This window comes from Mustelus asterias, unplaced genomic scaffold, assembly GCF_964213995.1.
Source record: "Mustelus asterias unplaced genomic scaffold, sMusAst1.hap1.1 HAP1_SCAFFOLD_1776, whole genome shotgun sequence".
Classification (NCBI taxonomy): Eukaryota; Metazoa; Chordata; class Chondrichthyes; order Carcharhiniformes; family Triakidae; genus Mustelus; species Mustelus asterias.
Genome location: NW_027591721.1, coordinates 40,701 through 60,316, shown reverse-complemented (window position 1 = coordinate 60,316; position 19,616 = coordinate 40,701). Strand labels below are relative to the sequence as shown.

At 49.1% G+C, this 19,616-nt stretch overlaps 1 protein-coding gene across 1 annotated transcript in view; it reads left to right on the top strand.

The window, feature by feature from the left end:
• Positions 1-19,616, top strand: part of LOC144488690 (formin-like protein 3) — a gene marked incomplete at its 3' end in the record, with an annotated part of 72,829 nt that overhangs the window by 12,608 nt on the left and 40,605 nt on the right. The window contains exons 4-6 of the mRNA XM_078206779.1: positions 3,342-3,418; positions 13,603-13,686; positions 19,308-19,460. Coding sequence (XP_078062905.1) covers positions 3,342-3,418; positions 13,603-13,686; positions 19,308-19,460 — 314 coding nt within the window. The remainder of the gene's footprint in view (positions 1-3,341; positions 3,419-13,602; positions 13,687-19,307; positions 19,461-19,616) is intronic.

Below are 19,616 nucleotides of genomic sequence, written 5' to 3'. Positions count from 1 at the left end.
AGACCTCTCGTCCTAGAATGTCCCACAAGAGGAAGCATCCGCTCCACGTCTACTTTATCCACACCTTTTATCATCTTGTAAACCTCAATCTGATCCCCCCTCATTCTTCTAAATTCCAGAGAGTATCGGCCTAAACTGTTCAATCTCCCTTCATACGACAAACCCCTCATCTCTGGAATCAATCTAGTGAACCTCTTGATTTTGTTATTTGACTTTAAATTCCACCAGCTCCCACAGTGGGATTTGAACCCACGTCCTCAGAGTATTTTTTTTATATTCATTCGTGGGACATGGCGTCGCTGGCTGGGTCAGCATTTATTGCCCATCCCCAGTTGCCCTTGGAGGGCAGTTGAGAGTCAACCACATTGCTGTGGCTCTAGAAACATAGAAACCCTACAGGACAGAAAGAGGCCATTCGGCCCATCGAGTCTGCACCGACCACAATCCCACCCAGGCCCTCCCCCAGATCTCTACATATTTTACCCCCTAATCCCTCTAACCTACACATCTCAGGACACTAAGGGCAATTTTTAGCATAGCCAATCAACCTAACCCGCACATCTTTGGACGCACATGTAGTCTGGGGTCTCTGGAGTCACATGTAGGCCCGACTGGGTAAGGACGGCAGATTTCCTTCCCAAAGGGACATTAATGAACCAGATGGGTTTTTCCGACAATGGTCATCAGGAGATTCTTAATTCCAGATATTTTTTATTGAATTCAAATTCCACCATCTGCCGTGGCGGGATTCGAACCTGGATCCCCAGAACATTAGCTGAGTTTTTCATAGAATTCATAGAAACCCTACAGTGCAGAAAGAGGCCATTTGGCCCATCGAGTCTGCACCGACTACAATCCCACCCAGGCCCTACCCCCATATTTTACCCGCTAATCCCTTGAACCTGCGCATCTCAGGACACTAAGGGGCAATTTTAGCATGGCCAATCAACCTAACCCGCACATCTTTGGACTGTGGGAGGAAACCGGAGCACCCGGAGGAAACCCACGCAGACACGAGGAGAATGTGCAAACTCCACACAGACAGTGACCCGAGCCGGGAATCGAACCCAGGTCCCTGGAGCTGTGAAGCAGCAGTGCTAACCACTGTGCTACCGTGCCGCCCAATCTTTAATCCAGTTTCTGGATTAAAAGTCCAGCGATAATACCACGAGGCCATCGCCTCCCCTGAGGCTTCAGGATCACGCATCCAGTCATGTAACTGTGCTACCATCTCCCCTAAGTGCGTGCAGGTATTTCAAACCTTGCTAACTTTGACCCTCCCCTGAATGAGCCCAGAATTCACCAATAACCAAAAGATGTATTTGTCTGCACTGGCTCCCGAGAGGCTCAAGTAACAACTGTCGCTGTCTCTGATGGGTAGGTCAGTGAGTTGGCGTAAGGGTGCCCTCACACAAGCTGGTGTGCAGTGGGGACAGAGCTTGCTTTGGGTTCTGGTGACGTGCGTTTTCACATGTGTGTGAGAGAGAGAGGAGGAAAGGAGGAGAAAGTTGTTTCTTGATTCATTTGTGGGACATGGGCGTTGCTGGCTGGCCAGCATTTATTGCCCATCCCTAGTTGCCCAAGGGCAGTTGAGAGTCAACCACATTGCTGTGGCTCTGGATTTCCTTCCCCAAAGGACATTAATGAACCACATGGGTTTTACCCGAGAATGGTTTCATGGTTATCAGTAGACTCTTAAATCCAGAATTTTATTGAATTCAAATTCCACCATCTGCCGTGGCGGGATTCGAACCCGAGTGCCCCAGAACATGAGCTGATTTTCTGGATTGACAGTATAGCGATAATACCACTAGGCCATCGCCTCGTAAATGATTGATTGCAGCCACTAACATGCCTGATGAAGAACTCGGAAGAATTGTCCAGAGAGTGATTAGAATGGGGAACTCACTACCATAGGCAGTTGAGGCGATTAACATTGATAAGTTGAAAGGGAAGCGAGATAAGAATGTGCGAGAGAAAAAGGATAGAAGGACATGCTGATAACATGGGTGGAGGCTCGGGTTGAGCACAAACTGTGGCATGGAGCAGTCGGGCCAAATGGCCTGTCTCCGTGCTGTAAATACAATGCGCCAGTCATCCAGTTCCCTGTGATTAGCAACAGGGCAATGTTTCAAGGAGCCAGTGTTCGGAGAATGGGCAGGGGAGGGGGGTTTGGTGAGGAAGACATTGAGGACAAGATGAGGGGAAATTTGATTTGCTGGTCGGCTTGGTGGCACAGTGGTTAGCACTGCTGCCTCACAGTGCCAGGGACCCGGGTTCGATTCCGGTCTCGGGTCACTGACTGTGTGGAGTTTGCACATTCTCCCTGTGTCTGCGTGAGTTTCCTCCGGGTGCTCCGGTTTCCTCCTGCAGTCCAAAGATGTGTAGGTTAGGTGGATTGGCCATGCTAAATTGCCCCTCAGTGTCCAAAGATGTGCAGGTTAGGTGGATTGGCCATGCTAAATTGCCCCTCAGTGTCCAAAGATGTGCAGCTTAGGTGGATTGGCCATGCTAAATTGCCCCTTAGTGTCCAAAGATGTGTAGGTTAGGTGGATTGGCCATGCTAAATTGTCCCTCAGTGTCCAAAGATATGCAGGTTAGGTGGATTGGCCATTTTGACCCAGCGACTGTGAAGGAACGGCGATATATTTCCAAGTCAGGATGGTGAGTGGTTTGGAGGGGAACTTGCAGGTGGTGGTGTTCCCAGGTATCTGCTGCCCTTGTCCTTCTAGATGGGAGTGGTCGTGGGTTTGGAAGGTGCTGTCTAAGGAGCCTTGGTGAGTTGCTGCAGTGCATCTTGTAGATGGTACACACTGCTGCTACTGAGCGTCGGTGGTGGAGGGAGTGAATGTTTGTGGATGGGGGGCCAATCAAGCGGGGCTGCTTTGTCCTGGATGGTGTTGAGCTTCTTGAGTGTTGTTGGAGCCGCACCCATCCAGGCAAGTGGGGAGTATTCCATCACACTCCTGACTTGTACCTTGTAGATGGTGGACAGGCTTTGGGGAGTCAGGAGGTGAGTTACTCACTGCAGGATTCCCAGCCTCTGACCTGCTCTTGTAGTCACTGTGTTTATGTGGTGAGTCCAGTTGAGTTTGAGTAGCAGTTAAGCTGAGATCGGGGTTGATACAAGGGGAGAAATCTGTGCCCAGAAGCTTATTTTGGTGTCAAATTTGGCAATTCGGTTGTCTGATTTGCAATTGTCTAACTGTCCAACCACAGAGTGACCAGCTGTACCATTTTAATCCTGTGCCTCCCATGTGGTCCTCTGTCTAATGCCCCGGCCAAGAAGCTACACAACTCGCACCCCCCACTAACCTCCCCCTTCCTTTTTTCCATTGCAGAAATTCCGACGCCGGGTGCAAGAATCGACCAAAGTGTTGCGGGAGCTGGAGATCTCCCTCCGGACCAATTACATTGGGTGAGTGTGCTCTGACCTTGTTCATTCCTCCGAGGTGGTGCTCGCTGTAGATCGATTAGAAGAACGCAGCAGCGGGGCTGCTAGCCTAGACTCCCGGCACTTCACCAAACTGAAGTCAGGGAGGAGGTGGGTATCCAGCAAGGGAAGGAGAGATGCAGAGAGGCGCTCGTAATGAGAGGTTTTCCAAAGGTGGTGAGGCCTAAGGATTTGATCGCCCCCCCCCCCCCGTTTCATCCGAAGATGTGTGGGTTAGGTGGATTGGCCATGCTAAATTGTCCCTTAACGTCCAAGGATGTGGACGTTAGGTGGATTGGCCATGCTAAATTGTCCCTTAGTGTCCAAAGATGTGCAGGTTAGGTGGATTGGCCATGCAAAATTGCCCCTTCATGTCCAAAGATGTGCAGGTTAGGTGGATTGGCCATGCTAAATTGTCCCTTAGTGTCCAAGGATGTGCACGTTAGGTGGATTGGCCATGCTAAATTGTCCCTTAGTGTCCAAAGATGTGCAGGTTAGGTGGATTGGCCATGCAAAATTGCCCCTTCATGTCCAAAGATGTGCAGGTTAGGTGGATTGGCCATGCTAAATTGTCCCTTAGTGTCCAAGGATGTGGACGTCAGGTGGATTGGCCATGCTAAATTGTCCCTTAGTGTCCAAAGATGTGCAGGTTAGGTGGATTGGCCATGCAAAATTGCCCCTTCATGTCCAAAGATGTGTAGGTTAGGTGGAATGGCCATGCTAAATTGTCCCTTAGTGTCCAAAGATGTGCAGGTTAGGTGGATTGGCCATGCAAAATTGCCCCTTCATGTCCAAAGATGTGCAGGTTAGATGGATTGGCCATGCAAAATTGCCCCTTCATGTCCAAAGATGTGTAGGTTAGGTGGAATGGCCATGCTAAATTGCCCCTTCATGTCCAAAGATGTGTAGGTGAGGTGGATTGGCCATGCTAAATTGCCCCTTCATGTCCAAAGATGTGTAGGTTAGGTGGAATGGCCATGCTAAATTGCCCCTTCATGTCCAAAGATGTGTAGGTGAGGTGGATTGGCCATGCTAAATTGCCCCTTCATGTCCAAAGATGTGTAGGTGAGGTGGAATGGCCATGCTAAATTGCCCCTTAGCGTCCAAAGATGCGAAGGTCAGGTGGATTGGCCATGCTAAATTCTCCCTCAGTGTACCCAAACAGGAGTGCGGCGACTAGGGGATTTTCACTGTAACTTCACTGCAGTGTTAATGTCAGCCAACTTCTGATGCTAACAACTAAACTGAATGTAAAAGAAGTAAGGAGTTGCAGGCCATGTAATGGGGCAAAGGAGAGAGGCATTTCAGGGGTTAAGGTGCCTGAATGGAAAGGAATCTAATCTGTTCAGGGTTGGGGAGGGGAGCTGGTGAATGAATGGTGGAAACAGAGTGTCGGATATGCTATTGTACAGTCTCAGCTTGCACTTGGATAGCTTGGAGGAAAAGCCTTGCATTATCTACCGTACAATGGCTTCCTGCCGACTGCTGAATCCACGAGATCCAGTGATAACGGCAGACCAGTGTCACCATCCCCTCACAGATGGTGGAGTGCACCGCATTGTTGCATGGCAGGATGTTTGGAGAGAAACAGTTCTATGCATCCATCTCGACTGGGAAACTGTGCTGAGAAGCAGCTCCCGGATTGTCGCTGGGATCCCCGTCCCATCGGGGGCTTGTGGGCAGAAGATTTGGGGACAAAAAGCACTAAGACATATTTGGGATGCGTGCAATGTTTGCTGATGTAACGTTTAAAATCTCCTTGAAAAGAGCAAACACGGTATCCTCGCCTCCGTCAGGGTCTTGCTTTTGGTGTGAACCTAGAGTCTGTATTTCACCTCCAGACTGTTTTAGTTTCTAGCAAGGCGGCACAGCGGTTAGCACTGCTGCCTCACAGCGCCAGGGACCTGGGTTCGATTCCCGGCTTGGGTCACTGTCTGTGTGGAGTTTGCACATTCTCCCCATGTATGCATGGGTTTGCTCCGGGTGCTCCGGTTTCCTCCTGCACTCCAAAGATGTGCAGGTTAGGGGGGTTGGCCATGCTAAATTGCCCCTTAGTGTCCAAAGATGTGCAGGTTCGGTGGATTGGCCATGCTAAATTGCCCCTCAGTGTCCAAAGATGTGCAGGTTCGGTGGATTGGCCATGCTAAATTGCCCCTCAGTGTCCAAATATGTGTAGGTCAGGTGGATTGGCTGTGCTAAATTGCCCCTTAATATCCAAAGATGTGCAGGATAGGTGGATTGGCTATGATAAATTGCCCCTTCGTATCAGGGGGCCTCCTTCTGCACTGTCGGGATTCTATGATTCGATGACTGTTCGAGAGGGTCAGCGACCAGATTGTAAATATTCCTGTTTCAAATTTCCCTGAAGCCAGTCTCTCCATGCGATAGAAGTGGTAAGCTTGTACTTGACAGGAATGGAAGGCAGCTGAGAGGAAATAAGATCGTTTTGTTTTAAAACAAAGTTTGGATATAAACGGTTAATCATACGGAAGAATGGCCAGAAGCTCCTCGTCATGCGCTTTCCAGAAAGGAATGAAGAGAGACTCCCGTGTATGTATTTATCGTGTTGCCTCCGTGCCTCCCACCCAAGTGCCTCGAGGTGTCACAGAGGAATAATTCCTTGGGAGTGTAGTCATCAGTGCTGTGTCAGCAACTTGAGCAAGTTATGTGCTGAGTGTCCGAGAGAGGAAGGTGGGCTTCGCACTTTTGGATGAAGCCTTTTGTTTCAAGTCTGCGAGTTCTCTCTGAAGGAGATGTGTTGTGCATTGTGCATGCCTCTAAATACTCCCTTTGTCCAGTTACTTCAGTCCACGTGCCAGAGGCTGATGGATACAGATCTCGCATTTATCTCCAATTCCCAGAGCGTTTGCTCTGCTTCAACCCCGACCTATCTTAAAACCCATTTCTCTTTTCTTCTTTAAAAAAAGGCCTCGCGTTTAAAATTGGAACTGTTTCCTGTCGGGTACATCCTATGGGGTGGGATTTTCCAGCTGCGCTGCCCCCAAAACCGGAAAATCCCACCCGAGGTCAACGGTTTGGGGGATTGGCCATGCTAAATTGCCCCTTAGTATTCCAAGATGTGTAGGTTAGGTGGATTGGCCGTGCTAAATTGCCCCTTAGTGTCCAAAGATGTGCAGGTTAGGTGGATTGGCCATGCTAAATTGCCCCTTCGTGTCCAAAGATGTGCAGGTTAAGTGGATTGGCCGTGCCAAATTGCCCCTTAGCGTCCAAAGATGTGTAGGTTGGGTGGATTGGCCATGCTAAATTGCCCCTTAGTGTCCAAAGATGTGCAGGTTCGGGGGATTGGCCATGCTAAATTGCTCGTTAGTGTCCAAAGACATGTAGATTGGGGGGATTGGCCATGCTAAATTGCCCCTTAGTGTCCAAAGATGTACAGGTTAGCTGGATTGGCCATACTAAATTGCCCCTTAGTGTCCAAAGATGTGCAGGTTAGGTGGATTGGCCATGCTAAATTGCCCCTTAGTGTCCAAAGATGTGCAGGTTAGGTGGATTGGCCATGCTAAATTGCCCCTTAGTGTCCAAAGATGTGCAGGTTAGGTGGATTGGCCATGCTAAATTGCCCCTCAGTGTACCTGAACAGGTGCTGGAGTGTGGCGACTAGGCGATTTTCACAGTAATTTCATTGCAGTGTGAATGTTAGCCGACTTATGACACCAATAAATACAGTTTAAGGAGAAGAATCAGCAAGACCCCCAGAGATGGAATATCTAGGGGGAAAGATACAATCCGTTCCCTTCCGACAAGACATAGGGAAACACCATGAGATCAAGTGTAATAAATCAGAGCCTATATCAGCACCCCACTGACCCAGAGAACGAAAAGGAACCTTGGCAATAGAGAGGAACACCAGGATAAGACCAGAGACACAAGACATGGTTTGACACATGGGGTGGGATTTTCCACCTTCGCTCTGTAATTGTAAAATCCCGCCCAGTTCACCCAACCTTTCCATGTTCCGCCCCTCGCCCGCTCCGCTTCCCGTGGCGGGCTGGGTGGTAAAATTCCAGCCATGCACTCACGTCAGGAACACAACCACATAGCCTCATGGGAAAAATTCAGCTCATGCGGGGCCCCAGCATCTGGGTTCACACTCAGGCCCTGCGAACAACAGGATACTACAGCCCCCCACCCAGCACCACCCTCCCTCCTCCAGGGTGCGTGGGGTCCTTGGCTAGCTGTTTTTCCGAGGCAGCGGGAAGTGTAAATGGAATCAATGGATTGGAGCCTTGGGGCCTACCTCCTCGCACTAAGAACTCTCACAACACCAGATTAAAGTCCAACAGGTTTATTTGGAATCACGAGCTTTCGGAGTGCTGCTCCTTCATCAGGCAAGTGGAGAGATGGGTTCACAAACATGGCATATATAGACAGAGACACAATTGCAAGATAATGGTTGGCATGTGAGTCTTTGCAGTTAATCAAGTCTTTACAGGTACAGACAATGTGAGTGGAGAGAGGGTTAATCACAGGTTAAAGAGATGTGAATTGTCTCAAGCCAGGACAGTTAGAGATTTTGCAAGCCCAGGCCAAATGATGGGGGGGTTACAGATAGTGTGACATGAACCCAAAATCTTGGTTGAGGCCGTCCTCATGTGTGCGGAACTTGGCTATCAGTTTCTGCTCAGCGATTCTGCGTTGTCGTGTCTCCTGAAGGCCGCCTTGGAGAACGCTTACCCGAAGATCAGAGGCTGAACGCCCGTGACTGCTGAAGTGCTCCCCAACAGGAAGAGAACACTCCTGCCCGGTGATTGTCGAGCAGTGTTCATTCATCCGTTGTCGTAGCGTCTGCATAGTCTCGCCGGTGTGCCACGCCTCAGGACATCCTTTCCTGCAGAGCGGGGTAGACACCGGTGGCCGAGTCGCAAGAGTATGTACCGTGTAGCTGGTGGGTGGCAGGTAGTATTGGTCAGGCTCGCATTGTAAAAAATAAAATCATGGCGCTTTGCCATGGTTTGGTGAATAATGGACAAGGATCTGCCTTTGGCCCAGGAGGTTAACAAGGAGGGAATGAGACACTTTGACCCAGTGTGCTGAGTAACTTCGACACTGCACCCAGAAGCCAATATCGCCTTCGAGTCCCCGCTCTGGCGAAAATCACGTCACTTGTGCTCTTAACAACACAGAGGAAAAATTGTCCACCTCACTGATCTGATCGGTGTGGAGCAGGCCAACAGAAAAGGAAAGGTTGTGAGTTCACAACATGGCCTCCTCTGCACTTGCAGGAAGAAGTGAAGTGTGCTTTTGAGCCCACAACCTTGCCTGTCACTGTGACAAAATGGAGGCTGGGTGGTCGCCCTCTCATCCCAGCCAATCTCCCAGCTGCAGACCAGGCCAATAGGAAAAGGGGACAGGGAACTGTGGCGGGCCAACAAGGTAGGCCCGACGTGCAAGCGGAATGAGTGGACGTGCACTCGGGGACTCGCGCCCTCTGGTCAACAAGCTGATTTTGCTTTTGGCAGCCGGCCTTCTGCAGGGCAGCATGGTCGCAAAATCTGTTTACAGCCAGCAAAACTGCTTTCAACAGAGCTTCCCAGGTGACTCTCCAAACATCTAACCAACTTAGCTGTGCAAGAATACACGCTGCCACTTGTCAGGTGACATTGAACTTTGGTTAGGTCTCCATCAGACCTTAGTGCAGGGGGGTCATGTGATTGAGCGCAGGAACGGCTGCGTTTTCCCGAACTCTGGTATCGTTCATCTTTTAATCCTTTTACTTACCCTGATTCACAACCCATTATTATCTAATTCTGGAGTGGACACCCTGTGCTATGTTCCTGGAAGATCCTGCTTAAGTTGGGGTGATGGGGAGCCAAGTAAAACCAAGGAAATCCTCCTCTGATCAAGGTGGCCAGAGACTACCTGTCCTGGTCCCCCCATGCCAGCGCTATAGTTAAGAAAGCCCCACCAACGCCTCTACTTTCTCAGGAGGCTAAGGAAATTTGGCATGTCCGCTACAACTCTCACCAATTTTTACAGATGCACCATAGAAAGCATCCTTTCTGGTTGTATCACAGCTTGGCATGGCTCCTGTTCTGCCCAAGACTGCAAGGAACTACAAAGGGTTATGAACATAGCCCAGTCCATCATGCAAACCAGCCTCCCATCCATTGACTCTGTCTACACTTCCCGCTGCCTCGGAAAAGCAGCCAGCATAATTAAGGACCCCACGCACCCCGGACATTCTGTCTTCCACCTTCTTCCGTCAGGAAAAAGATACAAAAGTCTGAGGTCATGCACCAACCGACTCGAGAACAGCTTCTTCCCTGCTGCCATCAAACCTTTGAATGGACCTCCCTTATATTAAGTTGATCTTTCTCTACACCCTAGCTGTGACTGTAACACTATTTCCTGCACCCTCTCCTTTCCTTCTCCCCTATGTACTCTATGAACGGTATGTGTTGTCTGTATAGCGCGCAAGAAACAATACTTTTCACTGTACCCCAATACATGTGACAACAATAAATCAAATCAAATATTAAGCAGATCTTTCTCTTCACCCTGTCTGTGACTAACACTACATTCTGCACCCTCTCCTTTCCTTCAAATCAGAAATTAAATTGAAGTTTATCTCAACTGAAACAGAGATCCACAAGGTTGCCAGAGAAGAAAAAGAGGATGAGCTCAGTACCCCCTCGTGATTTTTAACAGTTTTTTTTATTGGCTCAATCTGCTTTCCTTCCATATGGATTTTAAAAACCCCACCATATTCCTTGCAAGAAGGCAGTCATTTGCAAGGTTGTTTCAAATTCATTTGCAGGGCATCGCTGGCTAGGCCGGGCATTTGTTGCCCACCCATAATTGCCCCTTGTGAAGGTGACTCACCATCTTGTACACAACCTGAGTGGCTTGTTTGGCCATTTCAGAGGGACATTTAAGAGGCAGCCACATTGCTGTGGCTCTGGAGTCACATGTAGGCCAGACCGGGTAAGGACGGCAGATTTCTTTCCCTAAAGGACATTAGTGACCCAGATGGGATTCTTCGGCAATCTGGTAGTTTTATGGTCACCATGACTGACACTAGTTTTTTTTTAAATTCCAGGTTTATCTAATTATAGCTGAATCTAAATCCTTCAGCCGCCTGTGGGAGGATTTGAACTTGTGTCTGTAGATCATTCGTGCAGGCCTCTGGATTCGTAGAATCATAGAACACCTACAGTGCAGAAGGAGGCCATTCAGCCCATCGAGTCTGTACCGACCACAATCCCACTCAGGCCCTATTCCCGTAACCTCACATATTTACCCTGCTAATCCCCCTGACACTAAGGGGAAATTTGCCATGGCCAATCTCCTTAAACTACACCTCTTTGGCCATGCTAAATTGTCCCTTAGTGTCCAATGTGCCTAACCTGCACATCTTTGGACACTAAGGAGCAATTTAGCATGGCCAATCCATCTAACCTACACATCTTTGGACACTAAGGGGCAATTTAGCATGGCCAATCCATCTAACCTACACATCTTTGGACACTAAGGGGCAATTTAGCACGGCCAATCCACCTAACCTGCACATCTTTGGACACTAAGGGGCAATTTAGCAGGGCCAATTCACCTAACCTGCACATCTTTGGACACTAAGGGGCAATTTAACCTGGCCAATCCACCTAACCTGCACATCTTTGGACTGTGGGAGGAAACCGGAGCACCCGGAGGAATCCCACGCAGACACGAGGAGAACTCCACACAGACCGTGACCCAAGGCCGGAATTGAACCTGGGTCCCCTGCACCATGAGGCAGCAGTGCTAACCACTGTGCCACAGTGCCGCCCACCCCCAGAACGTTAACTGAGTTGCTGGATTAATAGTCTAGCGATAATACCACTGGGCCATTGACTTTTGCCAACAGTGGAATCTGTGTGCAGCAATCTCTTTGCCTCAGTATCACACCAGATGTGCCAAACGAACTGTTGAAGGAGTTCTTTATTTTTTCCCGGTTAGGGCGTGTTTGAGGACCATTTTATTTCTTGGTAAAAACTGTTTTTTTTTCGATGTTGAAAAATTGCTTCAGTGAAAAGAACCAGCACTAAGATGGAGGAAAACTTTATTCCAGACGGGATTTGAAGACAAAGCAGGCTAATGGCTCGAGGACAAAGGGGACAATGTTGGCCAGCAAAGAGAGATAATTAACCTTCAGAAATAGCATCTTTATTAGCAAATAAATAAATAAAAATGGAACCACAACAATGTCTGTGACCTTGTGTCACTTCAGTTCCGTCACATGAGGAGGAGGCGGGGGGGGGAGAAAGATTTGCCTGAAGCGTACATCCGATGTGAGGCTAGGCCTCCACTTCCTGCTTGTTACAGCAACTGCTATTTTGGGCAGAGGGGCATGTTCAGAAGGCAGCAGTGCCCGACCTGAGACGCCGCGCTGGGTCTAGGACCAGCGCAGACGCGGAACCTCACCGCCATAGCGTGAGCTGCGCCGGGGGAGGAAATGAACCACTTCCCACAAATCGGAACGCATTGCTGCATCTCCGTGACGAAAATTAATAGGCCCCTGATTGCTCAGAGGAGACAGGATACACTTGGCGGGGGGGGGGGAAGAACCTTCTCCAGTTCAATTTTAATATCGTGCTTTTGACTTCTTACGTGGATACTAAGGCGGCTTTTGCTGCTAATAAATACCATTCTGTTCGTGACTTCTGCTGATGAGTAAGAAAAAAGGAGAGAGAGAGAGAAAGAGCAGCAATGAATCCCAGCTTAGTTAACCAACCCACAACCGTGCATAGAATCATAGAATCCCTGCAATGCAATCAATCCATAGAATCCCGACAGTGCAGAAGGAGGCCATTTGGCCCATCCAGTCTGAACCGACTCTCTGCCAGACCATCCTACCCAGGCCCTAACCCTGTAACCCCAGGTGTTTACCTCACTAATCCCCCTAACCGCCACATCTTTGGACACTAAGGGACAATTTACCATGGCCAATCCACCTAACCTACACATCTTTGGACACTAAGGGGCAATTTAGCATGGCCAATCCACCAAACTTCCACATCTTTAGACACTAAGGGGCAATTTAGCATGACTAATCCCCCTAGCCAACGTATCTTTGGACTGGGGTAGAAATCATAGAAACCCTACAGTGCAGAAGGAGGCCATTCGGCCCATTGAGTCTGCACCGACCACAATCCCACCCAGGCCCTACCCCCACATATTTACCCACTAATCCCTCTAACCTACACATCCCAGGACTCTAAGGGGCAATTTTTAACCTGGCCAATCAACCTAACCCGCACATCTTTGGACTGTGGGAGGAAACCGGAGCACCCGGAGGAAACCCACGCAGACACGAGGAGAATGTGCAAACTCCACACAGACAGTGACCCGAGCCGGGAATCGAACCCAGGACCCTGGAGCTGTGAAGCAGCAGTGCTAACCACTGTGCTACCGTGCCGCCCACACCAACACCAAACCGGCATTTCCACATCTTTGGACACGAAGGAACAATTTAGCATGGCCAATCCACCTAACCTACACATCTTTGGACTCGAAGGGACAACTTAGCATGGCCAATCCACGTAACCCACACATCTTTGGACACTAAGGGGCAATTTACCATAGCCAATCCACCTAACCTGCACATCTTTGGACTGGCAGGTCATGGATTGGAAAGAAAAATGAAAGACTTGGCCATGGTAAATTGCCCCTTTGTGTCTAGAGATGTCCAGGTTAGGTGGATTGGCCATGGTAAACTGCCCCTTAGTGTCCAACGATGTCCAGGTTAGGTGGATTGGCCATACTAAATTGTCCCTTAGTAACCAAAGATGTGCAGGTTAGATGGATTGGCCATGCTAAATTGCCCCTTAGTGTCCAAAGATGTGCAAGTTCCCTTTCCCAGGGAAGGGGAATTGAAAACGAGAGGGCATAGGTTTAAGGTGAGAGGGGAAAGATTTAAAAGGGACGTGAGGGGCAACGTCTTCACGCAGAGCGTGGGGTGTCGATGGAATGAGCTGCCAGAGGAAGCTGAGGTGGGTACAATAGCAACATTTAATAAGCATTTGGGTAAGTACATGGATGGGGCAGGATGAGAGGGCAAACGTGGGAAATTGGGACTTGCTGGGAGGGCACCATGGACCGGTTGGGCCGAAGGGCCTGTTTCCGTGCTGTATTGCTCTGCGACTCTATAACTCTGTTTTATTCTCTTCCAGATGGGTGCGGGAATTTTTAAACGATGAAAACCAAGGTCTCAATGTGCTAGTGGACTATCTTTCATTCGCACAGTGTGGAGTGATGTAAGTGGCCAGAGGGAAGAGTTATCTCACATCTCCATCTCCCTTCTTCCATCCCACTTGTGGTTTTGTTTTTTTGTAAAAATGAGTTCCATTCAAGACTTCATTCCCTGCTTTTCATTCCTTATCTCTGCTCTCCTCGAAATCTTTCAACAACGGAAGTTCGGTCACAACAGATGTTAGGAGTGGATACATTAAAACTGCCTAAACAATTGGAGCTCCCTTGACTACAGTGGCGGTGAGCGAATTGTGTGGGAATATACTTAACTGAGTTCTTGGGTGGCCCCGCGACATGGAGGCTGTTAACATCCCTTCACCTCTCCCAATAGTTTGTAGAACTTGACTTTACCCGCTCAGTTTAAATCAAAGAACAAAGAAAATTACAGCACAGGAACAGGCCCTTCGGCCCTCCAAGCCTGCACCGACCATGCTGCCCGACTGAACTAAAACCCCCGACCCTTCCGGGGACCGTATCCCTCCATTCCCATCCTATTCATGCATTTGCCAAGACGCCCCTTAAAAGTCACTATCGTATCCGCTTCCACTACCTCCCCCGGCAGCAAGTTCCAGGCACCCACCACCCTCTGTGTCAAAAATCTGCCTCGTACATCTTTAAATCTTGCTCCTCGCATCTTAAACCTGTGCCCCCGAGTAATTTTCCCCTGGGAAAAACCTTCTGACTATCCACTCTGTCCATGCCTCTCATCATCTTGTAGACTTCTATCAGGTTGCCCCTCAACCTCCGTCATTCCGGTGAGAACAAACCAAGTTTCTCCAACCTCTCCTCACAGCTAATGCCCTCCATACCAGGCGACATCCTGGTAAATCTTTTCTGTACCCTCTCCAAAGCCTCCACATCCTTCTGGTAGTGTGGCGACCAGAATTGAACACTATATTCCAAGTGTGGCCTAACGAAAGTTCTATAAAGCTGCAAAATGACTTGCCAATTTTTAAACTCAATGCCCCGGCCGATGAAGGCAAGCATGCCGTATGCCTTCTTGACTACCTTCTCCACCTGCATTGCCACTTTCAGCGACCTGTGTACCTGTACACCCAGATCCCTTTGCCTATCAATACTCTTAAGGGTTCTGCCATTTACTATATATTTCCTATCTGTATTAGACCTTCCAAAATGCATTACCTCACATTTGTCCGGATTAAACTCCATCTGCCATCTCTCCGCCCAAGTCTCCAACTGATCTATATCCTGCTGTACCCTCTGATGATCCTCATCGCTGTCCGCAAATCCACCAACCTTTGTGTCATCCGCAAACTTACGAATCAAACCGTCTCTCATAGAGATGAGGCCTGCGGCCTTGCCTTCCATTAGAATGAGCCGCGGTTCACCTGGTTTGTGGACCCCTGTCGTCAGGGGATTGCGTGAATAACACTCAGCAAATCCTGGGATCAATTCCAGGAGGAGCCAGCCGAAAGTTAGGGGAAAGAAAAGTTTCTGCGGATAGTAATTCGAGTTTTCAGTTTCTTATTTTTTTTATCTGAATTTTGCTTCATGGGATGTTGGCCTTTATTGCAGGAGGGGAAGAGTATATACGCAGGGAGGGGCTATGCTTCGTGCTGCTGCTTTACCTGTGCCCAGGTCTTAAAATCAGGATGTCAAGAAATCATGAACTTACAGAGGGATCTGGGCGTACAGGTTCCCTTAAAGTGGCAACACAGGTGGCCAAGGTGATTAAGAAGGCATGCTTGCCTTCATCAGCCGGGCATTGACTACAAGAGTTGGCAAATCATGTTGCAGCTGTATAAAACCTTGGTTAGGCCGCATTTGGAGTATTGCGTGCAGTTCTGGTCACCACACTACCAGAAGGAAGCTTTGGAGAGAGCGCAGAGAAGGTTCACCAGAATGTTGCCTGGTCTCGAGGGTGTTGGCTATGAGGAGAGGTTGAATAAACTAGGATTGTTTTCACTGGAAAGACGGAGGCTGAGGGGAGACCTGGTCTACAAAATGATGAGAGGCACAGACAGGGTGGATAGTCAGAGGCTTTTTCCCCAGGGTGGAAGTGTCAATTACAAGGGGGCACAGGTTCAAGGTGAGAGGGGGAAAGTTTAAGGGAGATGTGCGGGGGAGGTTTTTCATGCAGAGAGTGGTGGGTGCCTGGAACGCGCTGCCAGAGGAGGTGGTGGAAGCAGGAACATTAGCAACATTTAAGAGGCATCTGGATGGGTCCATGAATAGGGAGGGAATAGAGGGATACGGACTGGGTAAGGGCAGAAGAGTTTTTTTAGTTTAGTTAGGGCATCATGATCAGCACGGGCTTGGAGGGCCGAAGGGCCTGTCCCTTTTTGTTCTATCTGTTCACGTCAGCAGCTGGAGAGATCAGGGAATTAATGGGACCTGAAGTTTTATATGCGACTGGTCCCAGGCTTGGTGGGATGCACCCAAGCAACCCACACCAAAAAAAACATGGACACTCTTCTGTTTTGTGACTTCTCTGGTGTTTATTTCTTGGAGGAACATTCTAACCATCATTTGGAACCAATTTAATTGCTGTGTGTTTCATCTTTCATGTCATCTTCACAGAATCCTCCCTACCCTCCGCTGCCATTCTTTGCTGCTTTTAATAACTTGGGCTTTTGAGCGTAACTTGCTTCTAGAATAATCTCAAATCACCCGACTTTCCACATTTTCGAGCTTTCTCACAAGGGAACTCCATCCTCTTTTTTTTTTTGCATTTGGACGTTTTTTTGCACACAGTGCATTACCACTCGGCCTGACGAAGAGCTAGTCTCTCTGCATGGGGTGGGGGCGGGAGGGTTAGTGAGGAGGGTCCGCACTGAGCATTTTCCAGAAATTCTACCTGCTTTGAACTGGACCCTGCCAGAGCAAGCACTTGGAGTGGTTCCGCCCTCGTGCTGAACCCCCCACTGTCAACATCCCGGGGGTTTCCATTGACCAGAAACTCAACTGGACCCAGCCACATAAACACAGTGGCTCCAAGAGCAGGTCAGAGGCTGGGAATCCTGCAGAGAGTAACTCACCACCTGACTCCCCAAAGCCTGTCCACCATCTACAAGGCACAAGTCAGGAGTGTGATGGAATACTCCCCACTTGCCTGGATGGTGCGGCTCCAACAACACTCAAGAAGCTCAACACCATCCAGGACAAAGTAGCCCCGCTTGATTGGCCCCCCATCCACAAACATCCACTCCCTCCACCACCGACGCTCAGTAGCAGCAGTGTGTACCATCTACAAGATGCACTGCAGCAACTCACCAAAGATCCTTAGACAGCATCTTCCAAACCCACAACCACTTCCATCTAGAAGGACAAGGGCAGCAGATACCTGGGAACACCACCACCTGGAGGTTCCCCTCCAAGTCACTCACCATCCTGACTTGGAAATATATCGGCCGTTCCTTCACTGTCGCTGGGTCAAAATCCTGGAATTCCCTCCCTAACGGCACTGTGGATGTACCTACGATGTGGAGATGCCGGCGTTGGACTGGGGTAAACACAGTAAGAAGTTGAACAACACCAGGTTAAAGTCCAACAGGTTTATTTGGTAGCAAAAGCCACACAAGCTTTCGGAGCTGCAAGCCCCTTCTTCAGGTGAGTGGGAATTCTGTTCACAAACAGAGCATATAAAGACACAGACTCAATTTACATGAATAATGGTTGGAATGCGAATACTTACAACGAATCAAGTCTTTAAGAAACAAAACAATGTGAGTGGAGAGAGCATCAAGACAGGCTAAAAAGATGTGTATTGTCTCCAGACAAGACAGCCAGTGAAACTCTGTGGGGGTTACAAATAGTGTGACATGAACCCAATATCCCGGTTGAGGCCGTCCTCGTGTGTGCGGAACTTGGCTATCAGTTTCTGCTCAGCGACTCTGCGCCGTCGTGTGTCGCGAAGGCCGCCTTGGAGAACGCTTACCCGAATATCAGAGGCCGAATGCCCGTGACCGCTGAAGTGCTCCCCACCAGGAAGAGAACAGTCTTGCCTGGTGATTGTCGATGAAGACGAACATCTCGCCAAGGCCATCCCCACACCCCCACTTCTTGCCTTCAAACAACCGCACAACCTCAAACAGAACATTGTCCGCAGCAAACTACACAGCCTTCAGGAGAACAGTGACCACGACACCACACAACCCTGCCACAGCAACCTCTGCAAGACGTGCCGGATCATCGACACAGATGCCATCATCTCACGTGAGAACACCATCCACCAGGTACACGGTACATACTCTTGCAACTCGGCCAACGTTGTCTACCTGATACGCTGCAAGAAAGGATGTCCCGAGGCATGGTACATTGGGGAAACTATGCAGACGCTGCGACAACGGATGAATGAACACCGCTCGACAATCACCAGGCAAGACTGTTCTCTTCCTGTTGGGGAGCACTTCAGCGGTCACGGGCATTCGGCCTCTGATATTCGGGTAAGCGTTCTCCAAGGCGGCCTTCGCGACACACGACAGCGCAGAGTCGCTGAGCAGAAACTGATAGCCAAGTTCCGCACACACGAGGACGGCCTCAACCGGGATATTGGGTTCATGTCACACTATTTGTAACCCCCACAGAGTTTCACTGGCTGTCTTGTCTGGAGACAATACACATCTTTTTAGCCTGTCTTGATGCTCTCTCCACTCACATTGTTTTGTTTCTTAAAGACTTGATTCGTTGTAAGTATTCGCATTCCAACCATTATTCATGTAAATTGAGTCTGTGTCTTTATATGCTCTGTTTGTGAACAGAATTCCCACTCACCTGAAGAAGGGGCTTGCAGCTCCGAAAGCTTGTGTGGCTTTTGCTGCCAAATAAACCTGTTGGACTTTAACCTGGTGTTGTTCAACTTCTTACTGTATGTACCTACACCACATGGACTGACTGACTGTCCAATAACAATCTTGGAACTCCCTCCCTAACAGCACTGTGGGTGTACCTACACCTCATGGACTGACTGATGTCCAATAACAATCCTGTAACTCGCTCCCTAACAGCACTGTGGATGTACCTACACCACATGGACTGACTGATGTCCAATGACAATCCTGGAATTCCCCCCCGAACAGCATTGTGGGTGTACCTACACCACATGGACTGAGTGATGTCCAATGACAATGCTGGAATTCCCTCCCTAACGGCATTGTGGGTCAACCCACAGAACACAGACTGCAGCGATTCAAGAAGGCAGCTCATCACCACCTTCTCAAGGGGCAACTAGGGATGGGCAATAAATGCTGGCCAGCCAGCGACGCCCATGTCCTATCAATGAATAGAAAAAAGTACATCGTTAATGCAGCTGAGTGAATATTTGGTATGATTTGGATCACAAATGGTAATTTTACTGTTCTTTTTGCTGGTTGTGGTTTATTCTGGCCAGAACATTCCAGTATGATGAAACTGACAGGCAAAAAAAAAGTCCTGATGCCTAAAACAATGTGCAAATCTTCAAGAGACAAAAAATACAATCCGTGCTCAGATTGCAAAACTCCTCAGTTCAACGTCCAGTGGCAGCCATTTTAGGGGAGGCGTCCATTTTGTTTTGCTCGTCAGCCAAAGACAGGGGCACGGCGAATCTGTACTCGAAGGGGCTACGTGTTTAAAATCCGTGTGCAAGGGGGTGACGAAAAGACGTTTTTATCCCATTGTGACCCAGGTTTGACTTTGATCTTGTGGAGAATGGTGATGATGGTGCGCTCGACAAGTCGAGACCCTGGGGCAGGTCTATCGAAGATCTGCACCAGAGCAATGTCCTGCCCCTGGCTTTCAGCAACAGCCTCTCCCGCTCTGCCAGGCAATCTATCCTACGGTATGTATTGTGCAGCTTCTAACAGACACCAAGGGATGCAATGAGTATCGAGCTTTCCCCGCCCTCCCTGAGACATGTAGAGTGAATTCCTGAGGCACTATCGTTATCATTCCCCATTGATGGTGATGTTAGCGAGTGCAGTGCATTATACTCCAG